General features: G+C 40.3%; 2 protein-coding genes across 2 annotated transcripts; one reads left to right on the forward strand and one right to left on the reverse strand.

Moving 5' to 3' along the window:
- Positions 1-1297: 1297 nt before the first annotated feature.
- si:ch211-235m3.5 (BICD family-like cargo adapter 1) lies at positions 1298-16975 on the reverse strand. Its single transcript, XM_041045515.1, has 10 exons — positions 16551-16975; positions 15028-15243; positions 9041-9160; positions 8239-8385; positions 7456-7638; positions 5491-5646; positions 4810-4887; positions 4252-4364; positions 3828-3948; positions 1298-2347 (listed from the first exon to the last, which is right to left on the reverse strand). The coding sequence occupies exons 1-10, from the start codon at positions 16794-16796 to the stop codon at positions 2105-2107; spliced, it is 1623 nt and encodes a 540-aa protein (XP_040901449.1). The 5' UTR covers positions 16797-16975; the 3' UTR covers positions 1298-2104.
- A 3036-nt stretch (positions 16976-20011) lies between these two features.
- Positions 20012-23059, forward strand: im:7138535 (uncharacterized protein LOC797998 homolog). Its single transcript, XM_041046525.1, has 8 exons — positions 20012-20149; positions 20273-20379; positions 20939-21064; positions 21237-21502; positions 21598-21678; positions 21766-21882; positions 22305-22451; positions 22554-23059. Exons 1-8 carry the CDS (start codon positions 20106-20108, stop codon positions 22716-22718), a joined length of 1053 nt encoding a protein of 350 aa, XP_040902459.1. The 5' UTR covers positions 20012-20105; the 3' UTR covers positions 22719-23059.
- Positions 23060-23474: the final 415 nt, after the last annotated feature.

The following is a 23474-nucleotide window of genomic DNA, read 5'->3' on the forward strand; positions in this document are numbered from 1 at the left end:
CATTTTCTGTGTTGATTATTTGAAAGAGAGAGACAAATTAAAGCAATATGATACAACACAACTTTTTATTATGTTGGATTAATAAAATTATCTAGACCCAAGTGATATGGAGTAAATCTGGCACTTGGGACCTGTGGGGCCCCTGGAGGTTTGAGGCCCTTGAGCACTTGCCCATTTTGCCTGGTTGGTAATCCAGCCTTGATCATGTGATGAGCTATATATCAAAGATAAATGATACTCAGTGTTTCTTTTTTCTTTCTTTCTTATCATAAATGTAAAACAATACTAACTGTGTGAGGTCAGTTGTCATTTCAGCTACATCTGCTTGGACCATGATCTTCCTTTGAAGTTTGTAGTGTTTGCTGACTATCAGCAGAGGGCAGCAGCAGACTGCATCTCCAACTGTGTCATGTGTGGGCCTCTCTGTGCTTGTTCGTTGAAAGAGTCTTTATCAAGTTAAATTTTGGTGCATTTGTTTTTGGCTTTTTGGTTCAAGTGTTTTGCTTTTGGACCCAGCCTTAGGCTCAACCCAGCCTTGGCCAGTCCCAGAAATTTTTTTGTCTCACCACTTTATTACTTACATTTGTAAAATGCAATTGGATACAACAGTTCACCATAAATTCTGCCTTTATAAAAGAATAGTGTTCAGTTTTGATTGACACTTTCACAGAGATGTTAATTTGACTATATCTTTATTGTTGAGGTTATAGTTTGCAGTGTTGTTGAATTAAACTACATTGTACAGAGAGGTGTTTCTGATGTTTTGCCCACCCCATTAATAAATATGAAAGGAAGAACATTAGAAACTCCTCTCAATATAATGTTGTCCAGTAATACACCATCACTAACTACAGGGACTACACTCTTGGACAGTGTCAGTGAAAACTGAACATTATAGTCCCCCTAAATGTACACTTTGTGTCTGATTTGTTAGGGAGTGTCTAACACATCAGTTAATTTAAAAAGCTGAATTCAAAGCTGTAATAAAGATCTAATAATTAAATATGTACTTATATTTGTACATATTTGTTATTTGTAATTAGACAAAAAGATTTATACATCTTGCCCCCTTTAAACATTTTGTCTAATGCTTCTCCTAGGCAAAGTTAATAGTGCCAGTGTTGTGTTATTATTATTTTAATAAAGTATGACGTTCCTTGTTGAAATAACTGTTGCTCTAACATAATATCTAAAGATGCTTCTTGTTACTGGTTGAGCAGCTGCCTGATTCACCCACTGTCAGTTTATCATATTAATATTCTGAACACAAACACTCAAAAACACAAAAACCTGAGAGGATTATTTGTTGTTTTATGAAATTGCCCGGCAGTCATTCCAGATGTGGTCAGTCAGACAGTTTAGAAAACAATACAGTTTGAACTAAGCAGCTTCAATATTGAACACTGAGTGACAGATCATGCATATACACATATACAGTACGTGTCTATATACAGACACATGCCACACCAAGTCATCATTCAGAGAACACATTTGGTTTTTCATTAAAAACCAAAAATTATAAAAATAACAGCTTTCTCAGTGTACATGAGAACATACAATGTTTCTCATATAATCAACTTCAAACTTCTCACATCCAACTTGGTATGTAAAGACAACACTCAGTACAGTTACAAATTAACTGTTTGATTGTTTAATTCATGTCTGTATTTATTTTTATCTTTGATCTGTGGAGTTAAATAATCCAAACAAATACTTTCTACTAACCTACACCTACAGTATTATGTACAGAATACCATATAAAGTTTCAGACAGAAAGACATTCACAATATCACAAATAAGGCACAATATTTACAGTCTCAAGCCAACCTTTGAATGTAATTCTGTGAAATTGTTAGTGCTCCAAGTGTTCACAGTTTAGGCTTTAGGAAGGCTCAGCCTCTCAGTGAAATGTGTTTCAGGAAGTGTCTATTTGACAAGTCTTTGTCTGTGGCTTCGTTGTTTATCACTGAATTGAAAGTGTTTTTATGGCTCTTTTGCACCACACATGATGCCAGAGAGCTTAACTGATAACTTCTCTCTGCCCTTTCCTCCTGGTACATCCTCTCCTAGGCACTCAGGAGGTAGTTGTAGCACTCAGTGTCCATTATTTGCCATACTGCACCCCTTTGCCGCGTCTTAACCAGTCCCTCCAGGGGGACTGGGATTTGTCCTGATTAGTGTCTGAACTCCAAGTTGAGGATGAGGAGGAAGGCTGATGTGTCCAAGTGGCGGTTGTCCTGCTGGGCCTGCGGAAGAATGACATGCTGTTGGAGGTGGGCTTCTTCTGAGGCTGCTCCAACTGCTGCTGGGACCTGAGCTGCTGGTTGATGATGATCTGGATGTCGTCCTGAGGAAAGGTGGAGAGGAACCAGAAATGAGCAGGAAGTCTGAGGGCGAGCGACTCAGTCTGGAATCTCATGTCGGGCAAGAATATCATATCAGCACTGTCTTCATATCTTTCTAACTTACTGTACATAGTCATCTGATTGTATCAGATTTACTTGTTTATTAAAAATGTGTTGTTGCTTTTGCAGTGAACTAGTGATTGGTGATCAGTAAGGTTTTTTTTGTCTGGTTAACATGGTCACTGTAGTTTATGTTAGTCGCTCCAACATACACTGTGTATTAATACGCAGCTGAAAATAATCCCCAACAAATAAAAAACTGCAATTATATATTTTTTTAGCTGTTTTAAAGATTTTATTCTTCAGAAGGAACCAATGGACTAAGGGCTGAGTGCCACATACAGGCAGCAGAAGTCTAAAAGTACTGAGGGATGGACTAACAGATTGTTGGATTTGTTGACAATGAGACAAAATACTTATCACCAAGTTCAGCCACCATCTGCCAAGGATTCAGTTTTTAAGGAGTGGATCTAATATCACCACCAAATGGATATGTATAAAGCAATTCCACTAATAACTCCTGAGTGTTGACACAAAGTAAAAGCAAAAAATGTCATGAAAAACTTGGTTCAACAAGAAGCTGTATAGTAAATATCGGCCATTCCTAACTTTGCTCAACAGATGTTTTCAACAGACAGTTGTGAAACTGTTGTTTACTTCACTCAATTCTTGAATGCAGAGAAAGGATAATGGTCTGAGAATCTCATAATATTTACTGATGCCTGACAGCACTGTCTTCATGATCTATACTTAATTATTTTCCCAGGACAATTCAGTCCAGTGTATCTGATGTGCACATGGCTTGTAAATACTCCTGTACATTTCTGCTTATTTAAGAGTTTCATATTTCATATCATATTTCTAGACCTATCTCTGCATGTATGCTTCTTCCATCTGATTTTAGGCTTTCCGGAGGGAATAACACACTACTGCTTTCAGCTAACGAACATAATTTCTCCAGAAAATTAATCAGTGTTTTGGTCTAAATATTATCTGCATTATCGTCGTCAAAGCCCAAGAGATCAGACTCTCCAGCAGATGGCTCAGCTTGGCATAGTGACTCAGCAGCAGAAGGACTCATGGACAGAGACACCTGCCGCTCATTTCTTTCCAGACTGAAAGGGCTGAGAGGGATATAGCTGCGTCTGTCCCTGACCTCCCACTGAGGACACTCAGACGAAGATACTTTCATCTCCTGTCTATCATCACTAAAACTGCAGACAGCATGCCTAAAAAGTGATTTTTAAAATAGTGATGCATTAGAGTTTAAAGGTGTAAATTAAATATATTGATTAACGTTTTTCATGAAGTAGAAAGAGTCAAAGACAGTTTGAAAAATGAGAGGTGATCTAGAGAGCTGTAGGACATAGTAGACTGGATGCGATGGGCAAAAATCATTATGAAGAAAAAAAGGGACCCCACCTGCCAGGCCTCCAGCTCCTGTGACAGTTCCAGTTTGCGTTGGATGGCTTCTAATAACTGGTTGTTCAGACACATCATATCATTTTTACTTCTCACCAACTCCACCTCCATCAGGTTTTTCCTACCAAGAAATGACGAAACCTCTTCAGTCACATCACAGTTGCATACAAGAAATTTTTGCACTTAGGATGTTCAACCTCATCACAACGTAAAAACTTGTTACTGTGGCTTCAAGAGTGACTTTCTACAGGAACTTGTAATGTAGTGAATGCATTCATCCAAGAGTAGATTGGATTCAACTGAAAAAAATGCTGCTTTATTCCAGATTAGGGAATAACTGTTTCTAATTGTACATAAAAAGTGGAATCTGAATATATGTGATATTACAATTTGAGAGAATATTGAAGAATAATAAGCTGCTCACTTGGCTATGGCTTCATCTCGGTCTCTGATGGCCTGTTGGGCGACCTCAGCTTGTTCCTGTACACTCTGCAGTTTCTGTCTCAGCTCAGCATTTTCCTGCTGCAGCTGGACGTTCTGGAGGAGGAAGAAATGAAAGGTGTTAAGACCACTGTGCAAAACTCACTGAAGTTATCTACAACAAAGACATTGTTGCTCCACTAAAATGGCTTCTGGCTTCCAAGCACTCACAGCAATGTTAAATGATTATTCCACTAATGAAACATGAGTTGCGCTGCAATTTATAATAAAGATTAAAAAAAAGTGATATGATAAAATAAAAACTAAGGATACTTTGCTGGAATTTGTGAACTTGAAAAAAAACAGTTCAGGTGTCAGACTTGGCCACAAACTGAAAAAATGCCTGAAAAAATGCACTCAGGTCACTGAATGTGTAAATGACACTAAGATGGATTACAGTGACAGTAACAGGGTCAGTATTGGCACAGCCAAATCCTAAAATAATGGACCGCCACAGGTGCTGCCCCTCCCTGACAGACGCGTTTGTTCATCACTGGGTTACCTGATCTCTCAGCTCCTCCGCTGCACTCGTATTCCCACACTGCTCACCCGTCCTGTCGACAAAAGCCAGATTCAGCTCCTGGGACAGAGACATTAACAAAGAGATCAGGTTTCAGCCGCGCTTTTTAGACATTTACACCAAAAGCAGTGTCTGTTCTGTTGGCCTATTTGCATGGTGCTCCAAGGGAAGAAGAGGGTGGGTGGGAATATTTAATTACAGTGGTCTACAAATGACATGAGACACAATTCGACAATTGTATACACCTGCTCACAGCAAACAGAGCATCAGCAAAGCATATAAGCTATCAACTGCAACAAGTCATTGGCATCCTCGGGATAAACAAGGCCACTGAGTCCCTCAGCATGGTTCAGTGTGACGACACTATATTGACACTAAAAGCCACTAGAGGGCAGATAGGCCAATTGTAAGTAAGTAAATGAATGTGATGTGTGATGTCATAAGGTTGATTTCCTAATCAATACATTTACAGACTATAGAGCTGCAAGTTTCGCATATATACTCTACATCTGCACATTGTAATGATATATGATTCAAAAACTTGGAAAACATAAAAGCTTCAGTACACTTCCCATCCTCCTTTGATTTCAAACAACAAGGTCAGCCTTTTATTTGCATTTCCTCTCCTGCCCTACTTGCTCATTTTGTGTGGCTCTCACTCACCTGAGGGCTGGATCCCTGTGCCAGGGTTTTGGCTACTCCCTTTAGCCGGTGTAGCATGGCCTGCAGGTCCTCTTGTTGATCCAGGACCTCTGAGCTGTTCAGGTCCTGAGTCAATGGAAGCAGTAACTGAAGGATGGACCCCATTTCTTGCGTTATCTAAGTAGAATAGGAAAGGAGGCATCTTGATTTATATTCATTATGACTTTCAAAAAAGCTATACATTTTGAATTTAGCTATGAACTTTCTAAATTCATTGCCAAAACTAGGTAGTTTGAGGTTTTGAGTTACTTTCACAACACACCGGGTATACCTTAGAGGCTCATACTGTATAGTCGGCCTACATCAGAGGTGGCCACATGGCCCTTTGTGGAACAGTTTGGACACCTCTGGCCTACATAAAGAGAGCTAGTGTTTCAGATGTTTTAATGAAAAATAAGTAATGCAATCAAAAACAAGGTATTTCTTTTCCTATTTTCCCTTCAGCACTCAACATATTCTCTTCACCTATCACATCTTGAATGGCATCAAATAGTTAGACAGTGGGAGGGGAAAGCATTACCTCATCACTTTATTTAACTTCCTTGAGTCAATTGTATCACATGACGATACTGATCTCATGGTAACTTAACAGAGAAACGCGTACAGGTTCATTTTGATAGTAAAAATAATCATGTAATATTTAATGATAAGGTTACAGAAGCAGGTGTGCACATGCGCTAAAAGCCATAAAATGAGGAAACTGTCCTACAGTGTGGCCATGACAAACAGGAAATGTAGTGAATGACTCATGAGTGCAGTTATACATCACATTTTCCTGCTGGAACAAAACAATAACAGTGAGACACCCAGAGAGTGATAACTAGAGGACTAGGCTTCACTGTCAATCAGTTTTCCTGTTCGCTCACAGGCATAATCTGAACTTGTGTTTTCTCCATCAAGCCTCATCTGATATTTCTTTGTGGTTTCTTGTCTTACTTTCACACCCTCTTCTCACAGAGCATGTTCTCGCATCAAACCCGTGTCACACTGTCATGGAGAACTCGCACAAAATGTTCTGTCAGCCCGTTCCTCTCTGCAGACACAGCTACTGTACTTTCACTACACCGACGTTCATACACGTTTCAACTTAGAGATGATGTTTCTCTGGTGCCATTATTGTGCAATCTTACTGCACGTGTCTTTTAGAAAAGATATATATTTTCTAAAATTCTTGTTTCCAGTCATCACAGGAACACACTTTCCCCTCTAAACGTACATGAATCATTGTGGGCAGGACTACAACTGAACAAGACCAAACACTTGCCAACCACAGAATGGGGAAAAAAAGTTAGTGCAGCCCCACAGCAAACTACCTGCTGTTTCTGTCAGTTACAGTGCTTGGTTGAATTTATAGCCTCTTTGCCTTGTACTCAAGTTGTGTTGTGTTTTTTGTATTGTTCAGATAATCTGAGTATTTCCTACTTCTGGACAGAGACTTACTTTCATTTTGCACAATTATTCTACAGCATTCACTCTATCAAAGGAGAATATGAAACTTTTTCTCAAGCTCATTTACTGCTAAGAGTGTCTGATATGGATAAAATCTATATAATTTTATATTATAATTTTGACATTCTGCAATATAATACATTTTCTGGAAAATCAGTTAAGAAACACATGATGAATAAAATAAGGAGCTGTGTTATGGCTGATCCAGCAAATTAAATAACTGGCAAATCAAGGTTATATACTTCAATGATGCAAAAATCATAATAATAAAGCTAGTTCTCTGTCATGGATAGATTACGAGACAAACAACGCAGTGTCGACCATTTTTTTCTCTGTTTGTTGTCATGTTTGAGTGTCTTTGTGGTGGATTTGACAAGAGATTTCAGCCAAATTTTCTGCTGTTCTGTCACAACGTTTTAACAAACTGTGGTCTGACTGTGTAAATAGTAATCTGCTCAAGTGCTGCTGCGTCAGTACCTCTTCCTTGCTTACTCCCAGGCCTGCCGTCTCCAGGCTGCTCTCCAGTTCAGACAGCAGGGAGGCATCTCCGTGACTCTTGGCTTCCTGCAGGGACACCTCCTCCTGAAGGTCCTCCACCTGGGCCTGCAGCTGTTGTGAGCGACCTCGAGCCACCTCCACCTCCTGCCACGCCTCTGCTAACTGAAAACACATGGAGGAATGCACACCCAGATGAACACAAATATGAACATATGCAGATATAGTACCCGCAGGAACAAACGTGAGTCTGACCTTAACAACAAGCACAACATAACATGGATAGGTTACATGGATAATTGACAGAAGGAGATGAACATGATAACACAAAAGTGATTTTAAGCCGGGGAAAGTGTGCTTTTGAAAAAGTTGTCATGAGACACTCGTTTAAAGACTCTACTAACGTTCAGTGCGAGAGAAATCCTGACGTGCCAGATTCCAGCCTCCAGCCCAACATGAAACTGAACGAACACGAGTGGAATCCAGAATTGCAAGTGAATGTTACAATGACGGGGATGAGGTGATTGTTTAGCAATGCTTTCCACAATCCCGCCGAAACCCAGGCCGCCAGGCAGAGAGCAGAAAATCCCTTTGTTATTGAGGCTCTTTCATTCATACACCAACCGCACTGAGCTATTTTGTGTTGCTTGTGCTACAATGAACAGTACTGAGTGTGTATGTACTTTGAAGACAGAGTGAAGCTCTTGGTGTGTCTGTGTTGGCTTGCCTGTGTGTTTTCAGTGTGCAGTGTATTTGTATATGTACCTGTTGGCTGTGCTGCTGTTTGAGTTGGTCATGCAGAGCCAGCCGTGTGTGTAAAGAGGCCAAAGTTGCCCTCAGCTCAGTGTTTTCTTGACACACACTCTCCAAACGCTCCTCAAGCACCTGTTCCCTCTGGGTGAGACGCAACACCTGGAAAAACATACACAAATACACAGATCTTAAATTTGACAAAAAAGTTATTTCTTCTCTGAAAGGAAAACTTTCTCCAACTCCCACTCTTCCCTGGAATCACACCCCATGAGTCCACCAATGTTAATATTTGTGTTTGGAAGGAGGAGATATTTGGGAGTTTTTCACTGACTTTATTCTCCCTCAAAAAAAACAAACAAAAAAAGCTAAATTAGAACTACTGGAAGAGTAAAAAATGAAGCAGGCAGTTTCTGCTATTTTATGTAGGAATATTTGGTTTTTCCTTTTTTGGGATCAAGTAATCAAATGTATTAAAGAGTGGTTGCATAAAGCACTGCAAGAATCCTCCCACTGACAAGCTTGAAGGATTTTTTTCCACCACTGGAAGAGTCAAGCAAAGCCTGATTGGTTTAAAGTTAATGACAGATAGTGTCTCTTTTGAACCTCCTGCTCATCTACTCCACATGGGGCACCTGTGGTGTAAGTTTCTGCTACAACTCGTACAGGTTGGTGCAGTGTGCTCTAGTCACTGTGTCTTTGAGTAAGTAAGACAAAAAAAACTTTTACCCGACCATTCTTTTATCATAACTATTACATTTTGAATTAGCTTTGGTTTGGTTTTGGCAGTTAGTGGTACATGCAGCATGGTTGTTACCTGCTCCCTCATGGCACTGATCAGCTCCTCATCCTGTGGCCTGTTGTGGCTTCCTTTTTGTTGGAGCTCCTGTTTTAGAGCCTGCAGCTCACTGGACATGGCCCTCTCCACCTCCATTGCCTACACACGCAAACACACATCAGAGAGAAAACACAGTGGAGTAAAAGAAAATGCAGCTTTTGAATTTGCAGGTCGACCCTCTTTGTGCATTTTTTTTGACATGAGGAGGGGCTTAAAGACAGATTTAATCACAGAAAAAAAAATTCAGCCAGGAATCAAACCATGACCAAGAACAGTGGAATCGTGCATGTGTATCAGTCAATGTGAAACTCCAAAACAAACCTTGCCTGAAGCATGAGCTTTAGGAGAAATGAGACCACAATCTCAGATCTAAAAATAACCAAATATATAGCAGGAGGTCTATCTGAGATATAGTCCTGTAATCTAGACCCTGATGAGTAGAAACATAATATGATACCTGCCTGAAAGGTGGGGATTATGTGACCAGAATTAAATATGTGTTTGGTATTGTTTTTGCTGTGTGTCCTGCAGCATAAGAAAAATGGGAGATGGCTGCCTTCAAAGAAACTGCAAGTGGCTAAAATGAGTTTCTGTAACCCAGTGGTTCCCAAGCTGGATCCCAGTGGGGTCCAAAGATAAAATCTGAATGGGCATAATAAGGAATTTTACAGGGGTAAGAAAGACAAAAATACATTTAGCTTTTTTCCCTTGTAAAATACTATTCAGGCCTCTAAAATTCCACTGAGTGAAAACAATCTGAGACAGAAAAAAACATATTTTTATTGAACTGCTCAGAGCTCAGGCCCACACATTAAGGTCACAGTGGCTAATTTAAAAGGTACCTTATGGAGTTTTTGACCACTAATAGTGCTGTGGTGCCTTGTTCTTACAAGAGGGTTCCCGTTCTGAGCAGGGATGCGACAACATGATTTACAGGTCCAACAATGGTCAGTAGAATCCACTGAACATAGACTTAAAAATAGGATTAAAATTTAAAAAAATGCTTTTGCAAGGCCTTAAGGACACACATAAAGCATTTTATTGATAAACACTGAATGCCACTATAACTTTATTTACAAAAAAACTCTACAGGGCACCTTTAACCAGTGATATTACCACTGTAACTGAATAAAAAACACTGATCCATCAAAAGAACAGGGAAACAGCCAGTCACTGACAAACATCTCATATTAAGTGGTACATAAATGACAAATTAATTCCTTATCTGTTTTGTTGGGGCTCTTCTTGTTTGTCTTAAAATCGCCCACTCGCACAGAACTTCTCTCTCAAGCACAAATTTTTTTCCAAACATAAAAATCAGGGATCTTTGGAGCACTGGTGTGCCAGTTCTGAAACCCCGGTGAGCCCTCCCACCAAACCCCTTCCTCCCCCCTGCCCTGGTCTCGGACCCTCAGTTTCCCTTACTCAGCAGTTTGGCGGGCCCCTGTCAGGTCCCATCACCGCCACATAATACAAGATGAAAGACCAGCCTCTGCGGCAGATGGAGCAGAGGGCATCTTGGTCTTGCCCATGACATCATCATGCCACATTAGACAACAATGTAGTGGAGGGTTAACTTGGACGTCAGGAGGGGGAAGTGGAGGGGACAGCTTGTGTGTACGTGTTTGTAGGAGAGTTTGTAGGAGAGTACAGAAGAAGTGAGGCAGGCGTGAGGGCTAAAATTAGTGGGAAGTGTGTGTGTCTGAGAGTAAAGCATGCACTGATGGACAAAAACAAAACATAGCATGCAGACACACTATGAGGAGGAGAAGGCGGGGGGGGGGGGGGGGTTAAAGATGAACATTTACGTCCATGAGTCGTCATTACTGCTGCCTCGTCAACACAGGCCTCTTCCACAATAGAGGCAGCGACCCACTGAGAATCACCAAAACAGGAGTGGAAGGAGGACGCTCCATTTGGTAGAGACACAAAGATGGCATCCCCTAACACGGCCCCCACGCCTCAGGAACTTCACCAGTCCAAACACTGAGGTACCTAACAGCTGACTACCCCAGCTACGGCCGAGCCCCTAAGGGAGCACACAGAAAAGACGGCTTTCCCCTGGGATGATGGGATGCTGGGGTATGAGGGGCAACATCAAAGGAGCAAATGAAAGATTTATATCTCTCTGCGATGTATATTGTCTTTTCCTTTTTGTTTATGAGCTGGGTGATGCTGCCAGAGGGAGCAGAGGTCACGGGGGCTCGCCTCAATTTGGGCGTCTCCTTTTACAATAACGGAAATCCACAGTGAGGGATTTGTGACAGTTGTCCAATAACACACAGCCAGGGAAGGTGATCATGTATCACTGGGTGAAAAACAGGAGCTGAAAAGTTAACCTGACACAAAAAAGACCAAATCACCAAATACAAATACAACCCAAAAATGTTAATGTCTTGTTTCATCCAAAGCATCAAAGAGACTGAACAAAGCAAATGTTTGGTGTTTTGGCTTGGAAAAAAAAATCACTGTAAAGTCAATAATCAGAATCATTATGTTCCTGTTGACTAACAAACATTTCAGCTCCAAAATGATCCTAAAGTTGAATCAACTTCTCTAAAACAGTTTCAATAAAAACTGAACATTATAAACCTCATGAAGGGAGAATTTAGGACTGTTGTCTCAGTTTTAGTTGCGTGTTCCTAATGGCAAGTGGAGTGTTTGTTATTTGGTTGTCCTGTCTGACTGCATTCACTGTGAAAAGTCTGACCACAAATATTCTTTTCATTGAAGAACCGTGATAATATAGATTCAATATTGACTGTGGTGTAGCTTGCTGTAGGCAGTGTAAACATGAATCACGATAACCAAAACTGTCAGGGACTAGTGGTTATTTTTAATTTAACTTTACACACATCCAAGCTAAATGTCCTGAACTCACCTTTAGAGATGTATTATTTTATTTCTTTGGAACTGGGTAGATGACTTTCCCCAGTACATAAACCCAATTTAATAAGAACGTCCAGCTTATCATCCTCTAATCATCCTCCCTTTCCAGTCTGGCATTTCTTCTCCAGTAGATGTGTTTACATCCAAATTTCTAACACACTGATAATGTTAAGCTGTGAAACATATTCTTGGGTGAAACTCAATCAGCATAACATCTTAATCTCATTTTTCTTTCCAACTGTGTAAATAATGTCATAACCTTCAGGCTCAGCAGAATCTGATTTCTTGGTTTTCCTTGTTAAACATTTAGAGATTGCCTGGAAATCCACTCCTCAAGCTGAGTCAAGAAATAAATTAACAAACTGATGCATCAGACAAGAAAAACTCATTAATTCTTGATTAAAATGGCCTCAGCTGTTTTTCACCCGCAGGAATGATAACATTGGTAATGTGATCAGAAAGAAAACACCCTGACATCATTCAACACTCTCAGATATTTTAACACCTACCCCCCTGCACCTTAGTCACTGTTTAAACAGTCGGCATGTGACAATCTGGCACATGTCAACATTGTTTTTGTGCAGCCGCTTCCTCAAATGAACCAGGACGGAGAGTATCAGCAAATCTTTCCTCTCATAACAGTTTTGCTCTGCTGTTGCTGGTTAACACGATGAATTGATTCTCTCTCAGGTTTCTGTGTTGTGATACTGTCGTCCTCCTCCAGATTCCTGACGTGCTCTGGTTACATGCTCACAATTAGGATCTAGTGTTTCAAGCTCCTCGCTTCATTATATGTAGACTCTCAGTCTACGAGAACTAAGTCATAAGCAGAAATGATTAGACAAATAATCGATCAGTCTACAGACTAAAGTATTCAGCAAAAGTTTTGTTAATCCGTTAATCATTTGAGCCAAGCCAAAAAGCCAAAACGTTTGCTATTTTTCTTAGACTTTTGTGATAGTAAACTAAATATCTTAAGGTTTTGGACTGTTGGTCTGACAATTCAAGACATCTGAAGACTCTGGGAACTTGTGACAGATTTTTCACTATTTCCATTTTATTTCTGACTTTGTATCACAAACCATTATGCAACTTATTGAGAAAATAGTCAACAAATCTACTGATAATGAAAATAATCAATGGTTGCAGCCATACTGAAGCCCGATCAGGACGCACAGAACAAAATTTCATGTTCCAGTCATAACTGTGGGAGCGCCTGTACAAACATACAACCACGTAATCACAGGAATACAGGCACAACTCACCACAACAGGCAGCGGTGAGACACAGGCAGCAGCACCCTTCAACACGTCTGGTAGGGACACATCAGACATGGAGCGTCTTCAACACATTCACTCTCTTCTCTGACATTTACAACCACACAGAGTCCAGAGTTACCCGTGTCTGTTGCTGGACAGCCAAATGAAACATTTTTCGCCCACTTCCCTCTCCTTGAACAGCCTAAACAGAGATAGCCACCTTTTATCTAAATTGACTTTTTCCTGAATGTCTTGGGAGTCGGTTTTCCTCAGTAAAAGTCCTTTGGCTTGGCTGTAGACGGGGAAAGACATTCATAGTTCCTCATACTGAGGACCTTGACTTGTGGGAGGGTGTACACTGTTGGACCATTGGATTCATTTTTAACTTTGCGAGCTCAGGCTTGATGATCATTTTTAAACAACAACAAGGGACTGCTCTACTAAGTGATCGGTCAAGTGTAAAGTAACACGTCACGACTGTGAGGTTTTAGCAGAACAATCAGTGCTTTCTCAGCCTGGAAAAATACTCAAGGTTGTCCAGCTGTGTGATCCAATCTGCTCCTCCTTGTTAACTGATAAGAGGCTGTAAAATATGTCACCAGTTTGATTTTCCTCCCTGTGTACATCGTCTTCTTAGGATCAAACACTGAGGATCATAAACATTTGACTTTTACACATATGCGTTATGATTTAAGCCAGCTGTACATTGCTGCTGTTCTTGTCCATTACATCATACAAGTTAAAAGTTAACTTCATGTTACTGAATAAACTGGATCAGGTTCAGTAGATTATAATGTTCTTGTGTAATCTGTCGATGGGGATGGTTTGGTCTATAAAATGTCAGAAAACAGTGAAAAATGCTTATCATATTCATGATTTACTAAAGCCTAAGGTGAAGTCCTCAAATATCTTATTTTGCTCCACCAACAGCACAAAGCTGAAAGATAATCACCTCACAATGAAAGGCAGAAAATGTAGACGCTGGAATCAGATTTTTTTTGCAATTTTTTACATTTCAAGATCAGTTTATCTGTTGATTATTTCTCAATTATTTGTTTGCTCTGTCAAAAAAAAGAAAGAAAGTGGAAATCATAAGTTGGAACCAGAAGACAAATTTGGAACCAGTGAGTTTTACCAAAAATAGTTACCAGTTAGCTGGTTTCAGCTTTATTTTCATGTATTGAATTCCATAAAACTAACATGCATGACTGGAAGTGAGTAAAGTGAAACCAGCAACTTTCCTCCCTCTGCCCTAGATCTAAAATCTGGCCATGGCATTAACTCTCACTCCCCCTCTTGTTTACATATTGTTTCCATCCTGCTCCACACAGGAACGGATCATTTGCCTCAGGCCAACAACTCAGGCTTTAGCTTGTGACGAACCAACTCCCACTTCCGTCTCTCCTGCTCAGATGAAAACTTTCTTTTTTAATTAAACCTTTCCTTTTTTTTATTTGTATTTTGGAAATGTCCTTGCTCTGAGCCTATGAACTGTCTGGCAGTCTGGCCTTACTCTACAACAGATTAGACTGAGTCAGACTGATACCTAAGTGGTTTCTAAAGAACACCGAGTCTCAGTGTGTGGATTGGGTAACAGCCTGTCTTATCTAGTTTGACTCAGAAGGCTCGCAGCTTTGGATCCACAGCAGGTGTTTGTTTCACCCAGGCTCAGTTACCTGTTGGAGTTGGGGGGGGGGGGTCTAAGCACCCAGCTCTGTAGTTCACTTCCATTTCATGTGATACAGACAGAATCACAATAAATTCACACGCTCAACCATTCCACTGAACTAAAAACTACTATCCATCTGTGGGACTTACTGTATTGAGCTCCTCCCTGAGTCGCTGTGTTTGCTCACTGTGCTCCAGCTGGGCTCGACTCTTGTCCCTCTCGGCCATACTGAGCGCCTGCGAGAGGCGCTCCACCTGGCTGCTCAGGTCTCTCGCATCCCTCTCCAGGTCCCCCACCTGGCTCTCCCACTGGGACTGGCAGCCCTCCAGCTTCAGCCGCAGCTCATGCCTGCCTTGCTCCAACTCCTAAACAGAGGTGAACCAGATTAGTGACAGTGGGAAAATCACTGCGGGGACAAGGAGTCAAGTGTTTCAAGCCATAAATACAATTCATTCAAAATGTTTATACTATGTGTTGGTTTGAATTTACAGTGCTAATAAATCATACTTCTTGGCAATCGGATGCGACAACAACAACATATTGTTTTGGAAGGAATCTGAGTGACAAAATTCAACAATGAGCCTCATTTAGTCCTGTGAAGGATCACAGGAAATGTGCCACAGCTGTAATCTGAATTGAGCTGCACTGAGAATCTGAGTCAGTCGGCAGAAAGGTCAGTTCACATAAGTTCAGATAAGTTCTTGACATTTCTTCATGTCACTTTGTAAAGTACTTTGTCACATTTCCACCCTGTCTGTTTGTCCCTGCTGATAAGACTTAAGACTGAACATGTGAAGGAGACATCAGCGTTCACCCTGAGAAAAGCAGTAAGGCCATTATTTAGTATGTCATAACCACTCAGGTGTGTGATGCTGTGCAGTAGCAGCAGCAGGCAACACAGCTGCACAACAAAGACAAACTGGGGTAAAAGTCTGAAGGCAACTTGATTTCACTGTATTTAACTTTGCTGCTGTTGGGCTGGATTTATCTCTTGTTTTGCAGATGTTTATTAAATGTGGAGAATCATCACTAAGTCATTTCATGGTGTTTAAAGTGTGCGAGTGTCGAGAGGATCCCGGTAAATCTAAACCTCATCGCTGACATTGTGACTGCAGCTCTCTCCTTGTATTAGAGACAGAAGTTAACGGCTGATGCCACATTATAAGTTAAGTGTCTTACAAATTTCTTTCACGACCTGTGAAGACAGCGTGCCTGAGGAACATTTCAGATAGAAAGGCTTTTGTTGTCAGATCTTTTTACAGAGCAAAGAAAGAGAGTACAATAAGAGCACAAAGCTATGAGCCTGATCACACCTTGGAAAGTTTAGTGATGCAACAATTTGATGTGACACCAACTTTTCTGCCTGTTTTACACAAAAGCATGTGAATGGCGGTTGCTTTGATCAGTGCAAATTCCTTGATAAATTTACAGTAGATTTCCTACAGATATTTAATATATTACACTGATTTACAAAGCATTTCGGAAGATACTGTTTCATTTTCATCCGCCCAATTCAAACACCAGTAGCAATCACGTAGTCAAAACCTTTTAAACCACGTATTTGCCCAAATAACTTCCATCAAACTCCATTTATTTATTTGAGTTCTATTTTTAAAAAAACAAACAAAAAAAAAACACCGTATTGTTTTTTTAAAAAGTAGATTAGTCTTACCTCCAGCTTGTCTGCGTACTGTTCATGAAGTTTTTCGCTCTGCTCTTTGAGCTGACGGTTTTCCAGGAGCAATGCGTTTCCCAGCTGGGCTGCCAAAATAACCTCTTCCTCCTTTTGTTTCAAAGCAGCCACAAGTTCATTGGGGTCTTGATAATCTGTTATTTCCTCCGTTCCGTAGTCGAAGTAGAAATCCTCCTCCAGGTCCATTCTCTTGGACTTGAAGCTCCATTCATCCAGTCGATCCATCACAGAGTAAATTCAGTCACTTTTTTGTGAATGAATGCAGGTTGTTGTTGTTTCTTTGTTGTTGTTTCTTTGTTTGTTTTTTATGGTGAAAATACAAAATCGCGCTGGAATAGTGCCATGCACGTGTGAATGATTTGTCCATCCATAACACCTGAGTGACTGTCGCTGTGGCTGCTGTCTCTCGGTGTCTGGGTGTGAATGAAGCTGCTGCGGGTTCGGGCTCTACAGTGAAAGTAGGCTGCTCCCTCTGTCACCAACAGATGACTGTTTGTTTCCATGGGGGAGTTGGCTTCGGTCACCTGAGCAACTGTTCCCACCTCACTATCAACAACCAGACTAACACCTGTCCCCACCTCACGGCTCAAAGCCATAATGTGTCAGAAAGGAAAACTACACACAGAAATACCAGTATGATGTGATTAAATCCAATAAATACTACTTCAGATTTTCAGTTTCTTGTGTCTAATTTCCAGACATCACCACACTGATTAAAAAGGTGCTGCAGAGCTGAATCAACTCACTGATGCAGTAAATTAAAACATAAAATGAAAGTTTCAAACAGGGAGTACTTATTGCTGGACTGCTGTGTTGTTGGATTACGTTGGGGTTTCTACTCTTGTGATCACTTCACAGTAGATTAACATGAAAAATAATAAAATTTCCACTCTAATTTCAAAAGCTTAACTACTAGATACATGTACAGTGAACTGACAGTATCAAATCTCTGGCTTTCCTCTGCCTGCAAAACCAAACACATTACATTCACACTGGGACTGTATTTTTGTGGAAATTCCTCCTGTTATTGTTCCTATACTATTATGAGTGGTACCTTTTGCCTCCACTCTTGTATACAGGTATGCATATTTACCATCGCTATTATATACCACAGATTTTTTTTACTGTTTGAAATTTCCTCTGTGTTTGTCCTAATAGTAAAATGTGAATGAATTTTGATCTCTGTCCATGCCTTCCTTAAAAACGAGGTGCATCAGCTTTGTTCAGTTTTGATACTAAAACACCAACACTGACAAAAAAATAATGCATGTGAAGTGGGCCTGCATGTATATGTATTTGGAGAAAAACACTTTAATATCAAAGTGAAAGCAGATCTCTACAACCTGATCTAAATATATTTCAAATCTAAAATGCAGCATGTATGTTGGTATAATTATTCACATCCTCCAGGCCAGTATTTAGTAGATGCACCTATGGAAGAAACTACACTCTGAGAATCCTTACAGGACGTTTCTCCTTCACCCAGTAAGTGCTCAACAAGTCCACTGTGTATGATCATGGCTGCCAAAGAGGGGGAGTGTCTGTCCCCTTTGTCTGGCCGCTTGCCAGAGGTCAGAGGTCAGTCCCCCAAAGGTTTCATGGAGCATGGGGCAGTGTCAGGGGAATAAAAGATGAAGCATCCTGACGCATGGCGAGGCTTTTGTTGTCAGGGAGGCCACAGCTTCTGTACATATGGCAGCAAGGACCAAGCAAACATAGAACCACTGTACATCGAGGCTCAGTCCGCCTCACTGCCATTGTCCTCATTGTTCCTGTTCTGTTTATAGGCTGCTGATGGATGGTCCTGTGCCGTAAGTGTGACGAGGTGTCTCACGTACTGCCTGCTGTGAAGTCCACAAGTGGTCAAACAGTGCACACAGAGGAGGGGAGGCCTTTGAGAGTCAGCCACAACAACACATTCAAATAAAGCTAATGAAGAGACGTCAGAGGAAGTTCCAGTCTCACTAGGCTTTAGGTGAAAGCAGGCAACTGCCCAAGACTCTCACAAAAGATGAGCACGATCCCACTTTGCTCCCAGAGTGACAGGGCTGCTCAAGTTCATGGTTTTCTGCTGTAAGACTTGGGACAGGGGTTGAGAAGATACTGACTTGAAGTTGCCCAATCAGAACTGACAACCATAAAAGCCAGGTCAATGTTTTAAATCAAGAGTTGCCAGGGCTCCCTGACAACAATAACACTCTATATAACACTCTCTGTGTGCTCAACTGGCTCTACTGAAACAAACATTAGCTGCACTGCCTGATCAGCAGGACGTGTGAGGATGTTGAGAGTGCCGAGTGTGCCAAACGAGACTCGGAGTAAAGGGCATATAAACTTTGGGAGACATGATCATAAGAAAAGACGAGAGACGAGAGTGCAGCAGCAGGGCCAAAACACGGTGAGTGAAACTATATATCACAATTTTCCTAGTCAGAGTCCATGCTCAGCAGCTGGACTTGGACACTGCTGATCTCTAACTGTACAATATAGACTGAAGTGTTTGGATTCAGAGAGGATGAAGTTTGTGTTTGACCATCACTGGTCTGCAAATTTAATTTCCAGATATTTACATGACTAATGAGAGCTGTTTAAAGGATGTATTAAATGTAAGCAGTAGCAGAATTTTACCTGAACACAAAGTACAGCAATGTACTCAGATTAGCACCTTAAAAGAGTTACAGTCTCATCTGTATAGTACTATTGGATTGTTAATAATCAGGCATTAAGCAGCATTTTGATGCTGATTGGGATGGAGCTTATTTTCATACTTCTATACTAGTGAAATCTCCCTCTCTCAAATGAATATTGCACAGAAAATACTATAATATTTTCCCCTGAAACCTTTTGGAATACAAGTATCAATATCATAAATGAAGGAAACTACATGTAAGTGCAGTACGTGAGTAAATGTACATTGTATTTCCACCTTTGAAGGCCTGTAGAGTTATTTTATTGTCAACATGACGAATAGTCTACCCTCCCACTACAGACCTCTAGTGGCCTCTAGTGGATAAAAATATTACATACATCACATTTGAGCAGGACTGACCGCTCTGTTAGCAGAAGGTGTCTGTTGGATATTATACCATTTGTAATTTTTCCCTTTTTATCATATGGTGGTTATGCATAGGTTTTGTTTGTTTTTCATCATTTTAATTTTAACATTTTTTTTAAAAAATCTTTAAAGTCCTTGTCTTTTTAAATGATGGATATGTATAGTGTATTGTATAAATCCCCTTTCCTTTTCATTTTTTTTTTTTTACATTTTCTTCATGTTTTGATTGATTTTTTTTTTTTTTTTTTTAGCAAATTATTATGTCCATCAAATGGTTTCTTTCCTTTTTATTCACGTTTGTTGTGTGGTACATTTGATTTTACAACACTTTGTGTGCACCCTCCGGCCTGCAGGTGGCAGTGTGAGTGTCGTCATTAAACACGGTAAATAGAGGAAGCACACTCTGTAAACACGGTAGAACTTTCAGTATTTAACTTACAGGAGTAGATGGTAATTTGTTGTTTACCATTTTGGTGACAATGGAGAGGAGCGTGGAGACAGTTTCAGCCATTAAAGCTTTAGGGTAAGTAACGTTTAACTGCTTTGGGGGTTTTTTTCTGCGTAGTCTTACCTGTTAATGGCCATACAGTATACTTTTCGTTTATCGGGACACTAATTTCACCTGTCGGCTCTATTTCATGTACAGGTACCCGGGCGGGTCCTGCCTCACGTGGTGTACATGTGATGAGCTCCCCTGTCCGCTGCTCACCTGGCTGTCTGCAAAGCTGAGGTCCACCTGTCCTGAGCTTCAAGGTGAGACAGAGAGTATGATGAGTGTAGAGTATAATCCGGCCAGACCTCCTAGGTCATCAGGTGGTGGTTTTTACTAACAGTAAAATAATATCTAGGTCCAGTGAGGGTGTTGTTATTTACTTTGGTCCTTTTCTGTGAAACAGACTGCCAGGTAACCTGAGATACAACTGTATCCACATTTAAAAGCTGAATGAAAACCCAGTGTGTGCATGTGATTGTTAGTGGTTTATATGTGTTGGGTGGTTGTAAGGTTTTAATGATTAATCTGAGGATTATTTTCTTGATTCATTTAGAAAATTATTTTGCCTGTAAAATATCAGGAAATTGTGAAACGCTTCCATTGCAGTTTTGAGAAAACATCAAATCCTCAGATTTGAGAAGCTGGAACCAGCAAATGTTTGACAGTTCTACTTGAAAAATGGTTCAGGCAGTTGACTGATTAACAAAATAGTTGCTGACTTATGTTCCATCGATTACTAATCAATTAATTGACTCATTTTTATTGAAATTCTAAGATGTACAATGTACGTGTTTCTTTTTCTTTTCCTCTTCTTTTTAGACTCGAGTAAGACAGGCAACGTCTTGCTGGTGGGAGAGCTGAGAAATTTACTATCAAACATGTTCTCTCCCATCACTGTGCTGACATCAGAGGTACTGGAGCCATCAATCCTCAACAGAGTCACTGGTGAGTACTAATAAATAACAAATAGTAGGAGTCCAGTGGGTTCTGTTGTAGTGCTGTGTGTTTGAGATAATCACAAATGACTGTATAGCCCATGGATTTGTACATTTACTGGACATAATTTTTAAATGAAGGTTATGTTGTCCTAAAAAAAATATTATATTTATTCCTTCAGACTTCCTTGTATCAGAATTGCAAGCAGCTTGCATGATCAAGCATAAGGAATTGCATCCTGAGGAGAAGACGACGGGAGATGGTTCTGAAAAAGAGCAGAGAGTGGGAGATCACAGCCACCAGCTCTCTGAGTTTTGTAAGGAACATAAAGATGATGATGTTTCTGACAAAGACCAGAGGAAGGCTGAGATGCAGGCAGAATGGATATTACTACTGCACGCCCTTGACATGGACACCTCCTCTCAATTTGCAGATATGCTAAGTGAGGTAAGACCGATAAAAGAGAGACTGAGCAATGTATAACTGAGTATTACACACTTAAGAATCACGTAAGGGCTTATTTTATAGTTATTTTAATGCAGGTGGAATCCAGGCTTGCCCGTCTACCACATGGAGGCATGATGGATCCTCTTCTTACCATCAGCCTCAGCACAGAGCAGTGGGTAAGTTGCCAGGGCTGTGACCAGTTCATTAAACATCATATTCATCTCTATTATCAGCACTTCAACCTTTTCTTTTCTGTTTCTCAGAAGCAAGTTAAGAAGATAAGTGAACTTCTGTCAAAGGACTATGAGTGTCGGTGGCAAATGATGATCAAACGCTTTCAGGTTACACTTGAGTCATTTGCGTGGGGAGAGAAACAAAAGGTAGGCATGTTAAATCACTGCATCTGATACAACTCACTCATTTTAAGAGCAGTAATTTCAAAGTGGATAAATTGGTTGTTAGACGTTGTTTTAGAAAACAGAATTTGGCCTTTGAGGTTTTTCGTGCAAGCAATTGTAAAACTGTGAAAACAGCACTGACCAACAAAGTCAAGGATGGTGATTCAGAAAAAGGTGAAATATCATAAGCAATCACTACAGCAAAGGTACTGTAAAAATAAGTGTACATACAGGTAAACTGGATCACCAGTGACAGAACTAAAAACATTGTGCAGAATGTCACATTCAAATGTCATTTAGCACTTATAGTTGTTGTTGCGGCAGGTTATCTGAGGACACAATAGAAGCATCTCTGTGTCATGATAAAATCAAACATCCCAGTTCAGTCAGTCCTTTATTTACAGGAGCGCAGTGAAGCACTTGCCTCAGTGCCTCCTCTTGCATCCCTCACCACCTCCTGCCGAGTGTCCGTGTCTCACCTGCTTGCTGCCAGAGAGGATCAATCCTTCATTGCGCCAATAAAGGCTGGAGCAAGCACCCCCGTGTACAAGGTACAACTGTAAACAGTTATAAGCCATGCCTGAATGAGTCTGAATGAAGATATCTCTGGCTCAGAAAGCAGATGGTTTCTCATTTTTCTTTGGTCTAACTAGACACGAATGGGCAGTGTACCTGACAGAGGAGGTCGACCAGGGGAAATTGAGCCACCTATGCCGACATGGCAAGAGCAAAGAGCGAAAGGAAGCCGATCGGGACGAGGAAGTGGACACCATCAACGGCGTAAATTTACAAATAAGAAGAAAGGGAAAAAAGACTAACATGTCTTTATCTTTGGCTTTACTGCTTAATTTGAGAAATCATTTTCTTTTATTTAAATACTTAGTATAAAATAAAATATGGCTGTGGAATGCTACATGGAATTTAATTTTATAGTCATAAATGTGTGTTTGATTTTTAGTTTTATTACATGGGCATACCTGACCATGTATATTTCTAAAATGGCTATTCATAGCTATAATGTACTGGTATGTGACCAGATATTTTTGTAAGATTTTTGTTGATCTGAAAGAAGAAATCTGAAAAATTATACTTTTTTTGTTGGCTTTGTTTGCACATCCATAGATTTAGGTTTGTTTACTCAGGAATAAACCTATGAAACACAGAACCTGTAATTTTGTGTTTAATGTTGGCAACACTTATGCTAACAGCCTATCAGTGATAGCTGTTTAATTACCAATGATCATTTAGCTCTTATTTTTACAGAGAAAACATAAAACTAATGTAAACGATATTGTTAATTGTTTAACTTAGTTTAGCTGTGATAGGATGGACACTGCAACATTGCAGTATTGCTGGTCCATTTGCCCACATAGAACACGTGCACATCCTCCTATATGATTTTTCTTGGCCCAGTGTCTTGAGGAAGGCCACCTATGGCTTCTAATTAGCCTGATAACATGTGGAATTGCTTTTTAGTTTTACTTAATTATTTGATTATTTACATAAATATTGATCTAATTTAAAACACTTTCTAAGAGTAACCCTTGAAAAGCAGCCTATTGTTCACCTCATTA

The sequence above is a fragment of the Toxotes jaculatrix genome, chromosome 9 (assembly GCF_017976425.1).
Source record: "Toxotes jaculatrix isolate fToxJac2 chromosome 9, fToxJac2.pri, whole genome shotgun sequence".
Taxonomy (NCBI): Eukaryota; Metazoa; Chordata; class Actinopteri; family Toxotidae; genus Toxotes; species Toxotes jaculatrix.

Coding starts and splice junctions, on each gene's coding strand:
- si:ch211-235m3.5 (XM_041045515.1), bottom strand. CDS start 16,796: ATGGATCGACTGGATGAATGGAGCTTCAAGTCCAAGAGAATGGACCTG. Junction 15,244..16,550: donor AGTACGCAGACAAGCTGGAG/GTAAGACTAATC, acceptor ACCTCTGTTTAG/GAGTTGGAGCAAGGCAGGCA. Junction 3,949..4,251: donor CGAGATGAAGCCATAGCCAA/GTGAGCAGCTTA, acceptor ATTTCTTGGTAG/GAAAAACCTGATGGAGGTGG.
- im:7138535 (XM_041046525.1), top strand. CDS start 20,106: ATGGAGAGGAGCGTGGAGACAGTTTCAGCCATTAAAGCTTTAGG. Junction 20,380..20,938: donor CACCTGTCCTGAGCTTCAAG/GTGAGACAGAGA, acceptor TCTTCTTTTTAG/ACTCGAGTAAGACAGGCAAC. Junction 21,503..21,597: donor TTGCAGATATGCTAAGTGAG/GTAAGACCGATA, acceptor ATTTTAATGCAG/GTGGAATCCAGGCTTGCCCG.